Source organism: Carcharhinus amblyrhynchos, chromosome 5 (genome assembly GCF_965287045.1).
Source record: "Carcharhinus amblyrhynchos chromosome 5, sCarAmb.v2.hapA, whole genome shotgun sequence".
NCBI lineage: Eukaryota > Metazoa > Chordata > Chondrichthyes > Carcharhiniformes > Carcharhinidae > Carcharhinus > Carcharhinus amblyrhynchos.
In genome coordinates, this window is record NC_137328.1 from 47,933,795 (window position 1) to 47,946,254 (window position 12,460).

At 42.3% G+C, this 12,460-nt stretch overlaps 1 protein-coding gene across 1 annotated transcript in view; it reads left to right on the forward strand.

Moving 5' to 3' along the window:
* Positions 1-12,460, forward strand: part of LOC145343014 (A disintegrin and metalloproteinase with thrombospondin motifs 19-like) — a 414,592-nt gene that overhangs the window by 319,752 nt on the left and 82,380 nt on the right. The window contains exon 18 of the mRNA XM_080188739.1: positions 8,996-9,149. Within this exon, the coding sequence (XP_080044865.1) occupies positions 8,996-9,149 (154 nt within the window). The remainder of the gene's footprint in view (positions 1-8,995; positions 9,150-12,460) is intronic.

Below are 12,460 nucleotides of genomic sequence, written 5' to 3' on the forward strand. Positions count from 1 at the left end.
CTCCCAATTCTGCCTCATCTGAAGCCAAGTTTCTTTTGAAGTTGCAGCATCACACTACCCCATCGCTATAAATGTTTGTAGTTCTGCAATTTAATTCAGAATACTAGATGCATTTCTATTTAGACATTTCAACCTTATCCCATCATTACTCTCTGCTATCGGCACAGTGGCTTTGTGCCAAATATCAGATTCAAAATGTTAACTCACCACTAGGCAGCCTGGAGCCAATCCAATTTTTCCTACCAGAAAGACAAGACCTTAATGTGTTGAGAATTTTACTAGAAATACTTCCTCCAGTAGTGTACCCATTTTAAAATTAAAAGTGTGTTTGAAATAAATAATAAACCTGCTAACCAACAAGACAGGTTCTCCCTTATATACATAAGAACATAAGAACATAAGAAATAGGAGCAGGAGTAGGCCATCTGGCCCTTCGAGCCTGCCCCGCCATTCAATAAGATCATGGCTGATCTGTCGTGGCTCAGTTCCACTTTCCCGCCCTCTCCCCATAACCCTTAATCCCCTCTCTTATCAAAAACCCATCAACCCGCTTCTTAAAAATATTTAGCGAGGCAGCCTCCACCACTTCAACGGGCAGAGAATTCCAGAGATTCACCACCCTTTGAGTGAAGAAGTTCCTCCTCAACTCCGTTCTGAACCGCCCCCCCTCTATCTTGAGGCTGTGCCCCCTAGTCCTACTGTCTTTTTTGAGCGGGAAGAGTCTTTCCACCTCTATCCTATCCATCCCATTCATCATCTTATACGTCTCAATGAGATCTCCCCTCATTCTTCTAAACTCTAACGAGTACAAGCCTACTTTATTCAGCCTCTCCTCATAGCTCAACCCCCTCAACTCCGGTATCAGCCTAGTAAACCTCCTCTGCACTCCCTCCAAGGCCAAAATATCCTTGCGCAGGTGCGGCGCCCAAAACTGCACACAGTACTCCAGCTGCGGCCTCACCAATGCCCTATACAGCTGCAGCAAGACCTCCCTACTTTTATATTCAATCCCCCTCGCTATGAAGGCCAGCATCCCATTCGCCTTCCTGACCACCTGCATCAACATTTTTTTCCTTAACTCTATGTATTCTTAATTTCTCCCCATCTCCTCTTGGGTAAATCTCTCCCTCCCTATCCAGGAGTTTAGTAGCTAAAACTTGCACCCATGCCTCTAATTATTCTCTGGTGTAAGGAGATTTCTGTTCATATGGGTAACAAGGCAACCAATCTTCATTTTTTCCCCAGTTGCTCTAAAATTGAACCAAGTGCCCAACACAATGTGAAACTATCTCTCCCACAGCACTCTTCCAACTACACGTTAAATTGTCTAAACTAAAACTTGGCAAAGGAAAAAGGGCAATCTGGTACCAACAATTTTCTAACAGCAAAATACTCTGAATGCCAGAAATCTAAAATAAAAACAGAAAATACCAGACATATCCACCAGGTCATGCAGCTTTTGTGGAGAAAGAAACGGAATTGGTCAATTACCTGACATCAGGACTCATCAATTCTGTACCTTTCCCAAGTTGGAAATTGCCTTCTGAATGTGTAGCTTAAATGCACAAAGGTATTTGAAGAACTCAGTGCAGTTCCACTTGAACAAGTAGGCCTGTTGTCGCCAATGTTTAAGTGGAAGGAATTGTACAAACAGTTAACCATCTCAATAGGTTCAAGATGTGGACAATCACATTTGGGAAGTTGACTTCTTATTAATTTCAAGGCTGTTATATGAAGGAATGACATACCTTGATATTTATGAGACTCCACCATTTCTGTATGTTGTTTTGGTTTGTAATTTCAGACACAGGTTCTGAGTAGAACCCATTTGTAAATGTTGAAATGATAATTACATAATTACAGTGCTGATGGACAGATATACTTTTATTTCCTCTTTCTTCCTGGCCACTTATGTATAACATAATCCGCACAAAAGTTTGACTATGCAGCTATTTGAATATTTCCATGTGCTGTGCAATAAATGAAAACGAAAACACAAATTCAAAGTTTATTTTGTTGCAAAGTTAACCATGTCGTATCCAATTGTAACAATGGAGACTAATATTGGACTAAAGCATTCAAAATGCATTCATTAAGGAAGTTACTTTTCATTCTGCACAACAACTAGATGAAAAGTGATGAAGAAGGTATTCAAAAGTTATTGCTTGTAATAAAAGACATAGATTCTGTAGCTGGCCAGTATTGGAATCATTTTTTCCAATTTTTTAAAATACCTGTGGAGCGTTGATCACAACCACGATACATCTAAGGCAACAGTTTTACTTTGTCGCTTTCATAGATCTTGGTCCTGAGCAAGGATGGAGTGGGATAGTTGTTCCCCTGCTGGTAGTATGCTTTCCACACTTTCAGTGGCATCGCTGCAGGGCAAATCTGTTTCCGTGGATGGCCAATAGTGGGGGTGACTCTCCCACCCCCACTGCACTAATTTTCTAGCGCAGTGGGATGGGAGAATCTCACAACCAGGCATGCATGGGATTCGCGCATGTGTTCCCGCCACGAATGCATCCCCCGGCGCAGGATTTCTGGCAATGTCAGAGCTGCACAGGAAACAGGCGGGAAGACCAGGTAAATAATTTTAATATTTCAGATCTGTTTTTAATGTGATTAGTGGGCCGGGACTGAAGTCTCCGGGCCCGCTAACATCTCCTACCCCCACCCCCCACAGAATGTTTCATGACAGCGGGGATTGCACTAGCTTCCCACATTCAGGGAACTCTTGGGACGACCCCACTGGAGTGAAGGGAGGGGCAATCAGGGCCTCCTGGGGTGTCGGGTGGTGGAGGGGGTGCCCCCTTGGCATGGGCAGCCTGGGCCCCCTGACACTGCCCCGCAAACAGGCAGCTGACAGTTTGGGGCCACCGCACGCGCAGAGGTTTCACCCTCCCAGGTGGGAATGGGCCCCGTCCCTTGAAATCTAATGATATTCACATTGGTGGCCTCTCCAGTGCCCAGAGTGTGGGAGATTCTAGTCTAGTGTGAATTACTCCAGTTTTCCTGCAGAATTTTTTTGGGAGAATTCCGACCAGTGTCTACCATTTACCGTGGAAAGTGACTTTAGCATAACTATCATCAATTCAAAGCCGCATTTATTCCAGTAAAAGTCGACGTTTTTTCAGAGTTTGTAAATATTAAAGCAATCTGTCATATTGGTTAATAGGTTTATTATTTATTTCAAATATTCTTTCAGTTTTAAAATGGACGCAGTACTGGAGGAAATACTTATAGTAAAATCTCAACACATTAGGGTCTTGTCTTTCTGTTAGGAAAATTTGGATTGGCTTCAAACTGCCTAGTGGTGAGTTAACATTTTGAATCTAATATTTGGAACAATGCCACTGTGCCAATGCCAGCGATGGTTCCTTCGGGGATTAGCTCCGTATAGACAGTACGCAACAGCATGAAGCCTGTTTCCAAACTGAGCACATTACTGTTAAATTTAGCATCTTCAGCTTGATACTGTGTACTCTATGTCAAATTATTTATGACTGCAAACCATATCAGCCAGTTACTCAGTTATGATCACCTTTTAACGTCTGCCAGACTTGAGATGCTCAATTTCCACAGTTCTGTGGCAGGTCTGTCATGAGCATAAGATCTTAAAACCTTTTGATATTTTAGCCAAATTGTGGGAAATATTTTCTATTGAGCGGTTCTCACTCTCAATTTTTTTTAAAAATAGGGCCAAATAGTTTCAAGTTTTTTTAAAAGTTTTATTTATTCATGTCACAAGTAAGCTTACATTAACACTGCAATGAGGTTACTGTGAAAATCCTAGTCGCCACACACTCTAGTGTCTGTTTGGATACACTGAGGGAGAATTTAGCATGGCCAATGCACCTAACCAGTATGTACTTTGGCTGTGGGAGGAAACCAGAGCACCCGGGGAGAACATAAAGACTGCACAGACAGTGACCCAAGCCAGCAATCACTGTGCCACTGTCAAATATCTATGGTTCTGGATGGGCAGTATTACAGATGGGAGATAAAGGAGAACATCGATTCATTAATGTTAGGACTGAACTTTTAAACTTACCATATGGTAACTATGCCCTAAAAAGGGGCATGTTCTCCTAGTTCCGCTCCACTCCAATGGAATTCCCCAGGGCTATGCTGTATATTTCTATGAAAAGTCAGCAGTGTTAGGTTGGAGGAGTTTTCAACTCCAGAGCAATTGGACAAACACGACTGCTGCTCGGAAGATCTGGGAATTTGATTTTCATGCACGACCTGGCTCCAACTATGCCACCCACTACACTGGGACAGTAGGTTGACTAACAGAGTGCAAAATGGCAACATTTGTTGTTCATTGTTGTTTCACTTCTTGCACCCAATAGTGAAAAAAGCTGACTTTCATCTGCTCCCTTAATGAATGTTAACTGAAACAGGTCACTGGATTGTCGCCAGAGGCTTATAGCTTGAAGGGGTTGAGGGGCACCACTCTGCATTAAGCATGGCTGACCAGGAGGAAGCTTCCACTCCATTGGCTTATTGGAAGGATTTTGCAGGTTGATACTCGACATGTTTGGCCGCGTTATGAACACACCTTCCTTGGCTATCAAGACCTGAGGTGGGACTTGAACCTGGAACTTCTGACTCAGAAACAGGGATGTTATCTACTGCACCACAATACCTTGGATGACATTAAGAATGATTTATATAGAGTCCAGTGCTTCTTACAAGTCCCGTGGTAAACATTTGATCATTTCAGCACATCACGCACAGCCACATGGTGCTAACCAGCAGGAAAGACTCTATGTTCATCTGAATGTGGGAAAGTCCCCCTCTCAATCTCACATTAGAGAACAGGGCTGTTCCTTCCCCTTGTGTCCTGACTATCTCATCCTCGGACCTGGCTACTGACTTCCCTGTCCATCTGTGAGTGCCCCTGGCCAGAGACCCAATCGTTCAACCCCGGCCATCACTAGCTCTTCCCGCAACCAATGTTACGTTCCTCCCACGGACAATACCATGACCCTCCCAGCCATTGATACCTGAGGTCCACCTCCAGTCACTGAATCCCAATCACCTGCCCTTCTTCACTGAACTGAGGTCCACTGTGATGTCAGCAGCAGCTATGGTATCCATTGACGATTCACCAGCAGCTCTGTACCACTCGCCAAATCCATTGAAATCAGCCTTGAGACCCAACATCTGTGGTGCATCAATTCTCACCATTCAGGCCGGGGTTGGATCCTGCACCTCCGCTTGCCCATACGTTTGTACCCCATAAAATCCCCCCAAAAAATCTTTGTTATAGATTACCATGCAGTTGTTGTAATAGAAAAAATATGCAACTGACTTGCAATTTGTGTTGTGCTTATTAGATTATTTACGCTTTTTACAAATACACAAAGTTCAATACTGTGTCTAAGAGCTGGTTCTAACTGGTTTTGTACTAATAAAGCATATGGCTGGCTCATTTAGCAGCTAGACAGAACGTAACAAATCTGCGAACATAATGAACTTTATTCTGTATAAATTACAAATATTGTTACAGCCTCACGGGACCAAAACAGCAAAAAAGTACACAGTGGAGCACTGAATGACTGGCACTGGAAAGCACTTCAAATCTAGCTAAATATTGAATACAACTTCCAGCCAAAATATTATGGCGAGATATTTGCCCATTCATAGTCAGTGAGTGGAAAATTTAGCTAATTCCTTAATGCACTGACTTCTTCCTCCTTCCAAGTCAGTGAAAATGGTAGAGGAAGTAGAGAACATGTAATGAATAATTTTAGCCTTCAATTCCAGTGCAGGGACTTGCCAGGTGGGAGTACAGATTGGCAGAATCAAATCAGTAGAGTTATATCACTGTTCATGATCTCTCATCTAATGTGATTCTACACTGGGAACACAGCCTCAATAAATTATTTCCACACTATCTTGTTATATCATAGCTTGCCTGGGAATTAATGTGAAACTAGATATATGTAACTGGCTGCAGGAGAGATAATCCATTCATTACTTATGAGATACATGTTTAAAATTTTAAAGTTTATCTATTAGTGTCACATTAACCCTGCAAAGAAGTTACTGTGAAAATCCCAGCACTGCTTTCAGAAGGTGGAAGGAAACCCACACAGACATGGGAGAACATGCAGACTTCACACAGTGACCCAAGCTGGGAATTGAATCCAGGTCCCTGGTGCTGTGGGGCAGCAGTGCCATCCACTGTGCCATCTTGCCACCCCAGAAAAATGCAAATATTAGAATCAAAATTACTGATAAAACCGTTAACTTTTTGAAGAAGTTATATTAATATGCGATTAGAACATGGTGGCACAGTGGTTAGCATTGCTGCCTCACAGCACCAAGCACCCCGGTTCAATTCCTGGCTTGGGTCACTGTCTGTGTGGAGTTTGCACATTCTCCCTGTGTCTGCATGGGTTTTTTCCAGGTGCTCTGGTTTCCTTCCACAATCTGAAAGACATGCTGGTTAGGTGCATTCACCATGCTAAATTCGGCCTCAGTCGCCAGAATGTGGCGACTAGCGGATTTTCATAGTAACCTCATTGTAGTGTTAATGTAAGCCTACTTGTGACACTAATAAATTAACTTTAACTGCCACAAGCCCTTTTGAGGAGGTGTCTGCAGAGCTAGGATGCCGAAATTATCCGAATGATTAATAGTCATGGAGTAGCACATTACAGCCACCTGTCTGCTGGGTGGTGGAAATATAGTTCACAATTTGTCTTAGTGCAAATTCACACAGAAAGCTGATGACAAGGCTGGGATACAATACTTTTTTACAGTTCATTTGAAAAATGAGTGACTGAAGAACATTGTGGCACAATTGTTTAAAACTTTGAGAGTTGATTTTGAGGGTTTTTGAAAGATTGCAGTGTGCGTGCACATTGTATCGGTACACAGGGAGTCAACACGGTACATTTTTAAAAAGCACTGAAAACATACACGGGGACAATGGGAGAATTTGACACCAACAAAGGACTGGTATAATTATGATAAAGGTTACAGGTTTGGCAGAAAGCAATTAAAATAGATGTGGATAAAATAAGTGTTTTCCTCATCGTGGTGGGGCCAGATACTTTTGAGGGTGGTGTCAAATCAACAATGTTGTCAGTGGTTCCCAGTGCAATGGACTATTCTGAAATTTAGAGATTCTGAACTCATAGTATGGCATGATTAAGAATGAGATTGTACCAAGAGTTACATTCAGTGAAAGGAAGTAGTTTCCAAATGACCCTGTTGCAGATTATGTTCACAGGTTCATGTTCAGAGGTTCATGTTCCAGGTTGTGGTAAATTGTTAGGTCACAGCCATGCACCAGGTGAATGTTGTGGTAGAGCTAAATCTGGTTAAGGGATTTTACAGCCTCCTGCTGGGTGTATTTTCAGACAACCCACTCACCAGTGGGTCAATTGAGGCCTTTAAATGGGATTTAACCAGCGGTCCCATGTCAACCACCCTGCCTGGCAGACTTCCCTCTATGGGCAGGCGATTGGCTGGGGATTATCGCTCCTTATTAAGCCCTACTGGGCCAACTGGAGGACACCATCCAGGGTTTAGTCCCTCCCTCAGATTGCCCTACTACCCTTGTTAGTTGGGCCATGCCAGCTTGGCACCGTGAGATTCAGCGCAGCACGACTCCTCTCAACGTCACTGCAGTACTATCAGTCACCCCAGTGGTGCTGACCGTAATAAAGAGTTAGCAGCACCACAAACCGCACCTCCCCCCAAAAGTACCAATGAATGTAAAAACCTGAAATCATCCTCCAGTTTAATCATGATGACTCACACACGCTATGGATGCTAATCAGATGTCCCAACACAGTTGGGACCTAGCCAAATTAGATGGCACTTCCATGGCCCCCACAGTCAGATTAGGAGGGAGCAAGTATGAGGTTGCTTCTTCAAACATCAAATGGAATTCAATGTTTGGTGGTCTTTTTGGGCAGTCTGCAGCTGTCCCTGTAAGGTTAGGTTAATGTATACACCAATTCCAGTTCAACTTTGCATTACAAATTGACAGAAGTAGTTTGGGAATGGACACAGGAACTGTGTTTCAGTTTTGAAATGAGACCTGTGTTAATTTCAGGTGGCCAATGTTTGAATGCCCAATGCGGATCAGGAATAGAGCTCTGCACTGTTAGATATTGTCCTGTCACATGTAAAGTCCATTAATTAATTGCAACTAATTTAAATTTATTACCTGAAAACATCACCTCCTAAACCTGGATTGAAATGTTTGGACAGAAAGGATGAAAGTCTACCTCACTAGCTTTTCTCTTTCTCACCTCCTGCTGCCCTTAAGGTTTCCCTGTTGTTAGTTCTTTTTAATTTTATAATCATTGCACATTCATGATGCCTCCTGTGCTCCAGTGGCTGATGTGTCATAGAATCCCAACAGTACAGAAAGAGGCCATTCGGCCTATCGAGCCCACACCACAACAATCCCACCCTGCCCCCATCCCCATAACCCCACATATTTACCCTGCTAATTTCCTTGACAATTGAGCATGTTGTTGGACATGGCCAATCCACCTAACCGGCACATCTTTGGACTTTGGAGGTAACCAAAGCACCTGGAGGAAACCCACGCAGACACAGGGAGAATGTGCAAACTCCACACAGTCACCCAAGGCCAGAATTGAACCCGGGACCCTGGCACTGAGGCAGCAGTGTTAACTACTGCACACGGGCAGTAGCGGCAGCACAGTGCTGCTGTGCTGCCCCTGTCCTGAAGAATGGTCACATGGGTGAGCTATTGAAAAGTTGCCAGTTCCAATATTAAGCATGAATTGTTGCTTTCAAAAAGAGAAAATGGGAGAAAATTGGAAAATACAAAGCACCATCTTTCAATCCAGACATTGCTCTTTACATTAAACGTGTTTATTTAATTTATTAGCTGTATTGCCTGAAGCTTCATTGTGCAAAGGCAATTCACTTAACTGCAAGAGTACATTTGATCCCTTGGCATTGATTTGACTTTGCTGTTGTTTTTAATCTGCAGGTGCTCCTCTTTAATGACCAGAATTACGGCATTCACTATGAATACACAATTCCGATTGAGCCAGGTCCAGGAAACCACAGTACAAGGGCCAATGTACCTCTTTTCATGTGGACTCACTCTGGTTGGGAAGATTGCGACGCCATGTGTGGTGGAGGTTGGGAACTTAACTTTTTAAAAACATTTTATTGTGGAAGTGACACATGCAGGATAATATCAAAACCATGCTTTATGACATATAGAATCCCTACAATGTGGAAGGAGGCCATTTAGCCCATCCAGTCTGTACCCAGTCTCCAACAGAGCATCATACCGAGGCCCAACTCCCCCCTTTCCTATATCCCACATATTTATCCTGCTGATCTCCTAATCTACACATCTTGGGACACTAAGGGACAATTTAGCATGGCCAATCCACCTAACCTGTACACGTTTTGGGCTGTGGGAGGAAATTGGAGCACCTGGAGGAAACCCATGCAGAAATGGGGAGAGCATGCAGACTGCACACAGACAGTCACCCAAGGCTGGAGTTGAACTCGGGTTCCTGGCACTGTGAGGCGGCAGTGCTAAACACATAATTTTAAAAAACTAAATTGGAGACGCCTTATAATTAACAATATAAAAGTTGGATTAAAAAGTCACATACAGAGACTTACATACAATAGAAATGAGAAAAAGACAATCTAACCGGATCCAAATTTGGAAAACACAAATACAATTTAACCTGTTCTAGTTGCACACTTCTCTTCTGTCTTATCTATTGCTTAATTTTAGTAGACTATATACTTTAAGTAAATTTATAACTAGAGCACAGACTTAAATTGTTTTTAAATATTATTTAAGAAAAACTGAGTAGAGTAATAATTTCAGAGCGGAGACAAATACAGTTGTGAAGCTTGACTTTACTTTTTACCCTTTCAAAATGTTGTCATGTTATCAATTGTGCAATTGCAAAATCAACAGCTTCAACAGTAACAAATACATGCCTGGCTCCTTCAAGTCCTGGTCAGATCTGTCACAGCTAGTTTGGCTTACTGATTATAGCAGCCCTGAGATAATAGTCTTTTGAACTAGCCTAGAGTTACAAATATTTGGATTAAGTTGGGCCCTCAGCATCTGGGCATGAATGTAGGGGAAAGGAATCACTTGCTTGTTATAGAAATTAATAGGATGAAGATCAGATAGGGACTACAATAACCACACCATCCAGTCTATCAGGTGACCACCCAGGCAGAGAAGACTGAAATGTATCCCTTTTAAGTATTTAGTTTGGCACAGAAACACCTCAAGGCTGTTAACTCAACTAACATCAGAAACACAGGCCAAAACAATCTGAAAGATTGTTTCCTTGTGACATATTGGGACAGAATTAATGATGATTCCCTTTGAAGATAAAAGCAAAAGATTTGTGTATTGTAGAATTAGAAACAAAATTAAACCTCAGTGTTAAATTAGAGAATCCATCATTTTGTTTTGATTCCTTTAACATTTTCAGAACTGCAGAAGTGTTTCCGTACCAAAATAAAGAGGGTTCTCTTTTCCCTGAATGTGTTGCGACTCTAAATATTGTTATGCCTCCATATTCTTCTCTATAATTTAGAATGTTTAACATTAGAAATTTACAGGAAACAAGATATATTCTATCTATACTGAACTATGGTTGTCTTCTATCAGACAAGTCAAATAATGCTTGGAACTCTGGTTCACTTGTAAAACATACACATTTAATTTCGGACAGATAAAAATGGGTGAGGAAATATTGGGAGTGAATTTTCTCAGTGATGTGCCATTCTGCGGCTGTAACTTCACAAATTTAGCAGGCACTTTACTTATTTATGTGCATAAGCAGGGTTTCTCTATATTTAGGATAGAAATTGAGTAGTCCTGAGGAAGCTCGCTGCCAATGGCTCTGGTTGGAAGACCAGCTAAAAGGAGTATATCAGCACTATGATGAGATAGACTAAATCCCCTGATTTTAACTCTGGGCAGGAGCGTGACTCACCCAAGGCCTTGGCTGTTGTAACACATGCTCGTCAAGGCCTACAGGGAAGTCATTTGAGCAAAGATTACTTATTGGTTTACATCTGATGAACCTTGCAGGGTACAGGCCTGCTGAGGGTTAATGTATAGCGGGGGTCTGAGTCGCATCACCATTCCTTAAATGTGATTTGCAATTATGCCGTGAGCTGCATGAGGCCTGACACTCCTGACCAGGACATGCCTGATGAAATGGAGTGCAAGCAAGACCAAAGAGACCAATTGAGCCATTACTCCAATTATTTTAAAGACCATTCTTTTGCGCTCAAGAGGTGAAATTGAAATTACGGTTTTGATTAATTAACAATGACCATAAAATAAAAATATAGGAATTAGAGTCATAGAGGTTTGCATGGAAACAGGCCCTACGGCCCAACTTGTTCATACTGCCTTTTTTTTTAAAACCTCTAAGCTAATCCCAATTGCCCACGTTTGGCCCATATCCCTCTATACCCATTTTACTCATGTAACTGTGCTTTTTAAAAGACAAAATTGTACCCGCCTCTACTACTATCTCTGGCAGCTTGTTTCAGACACTCACTACCCTCTATGTGAAAGAATTGCCCCTCTGGGCACTTTTATATTTCTGCCCTCTTACCCTATGCCCTCCAGTTTTAGACTCCCCTACTTTTGGGAAAAGATATTGACTATCTAGCTGATCTGTATCCCTCATTATTTTATAGACTTCTATAAGATCACCCCTCAGCTTTCTACACTCCAGAGAAAAGAGTCCCTGTCTATCCAGTCTCTCCATAACTCAAACCATCAAGTCCTGATAGCATCCTAGGAAATCTTTTCTGCACTCTCTCTAGTTTAGTAATATCCATTCTATAACAGGGTGACCAGAACTGTACACAGTATTCCAAGTGTGGCCATACCAATGTCTTGTACAACTTTAACAGGACATCCCAACTCCTGTACTCAATGTTCTGACCAATGAAACCAAGCATGCGGAACGCCTTCTTCACCACTTTGTCCACCTGTGATTCCACTTTCAAGGAGTATGAATATGTATCCCTAGATCTCTTTGTTCTGTAACTCTCTGAGGGTTAAAATGGGCGGTGCGGGCTTGTAGGGCCGAGGGGCCTGTTTCCTGTACTGTGCTGTTCTTTGTTCTCCCCAATGCCCTACCATTAATTGAGTAAGTCCTGCTCTGGTTCAATCTACCAAAATGCTTCACCTCGCTTTTATCTAAATGAAACTCTATCTGGCATTTGTCAGCCCACTGGCCCAATTGATCAAGATCCTGTTGCAATCAGGTATAACTTATTGCCTGAGTTTATACTACAAATGGCAAAGGATTCTGGCAGGTGGCACAGACTTGTAAAATTACACAGGAAATTTAGAATAATAGTCAGTATTTGCTCACTTAAATGCAGGGGCTGGGAGTTTTAACTAATCTCCAGAAGGGTATTTTTACCCTAGTTTAGA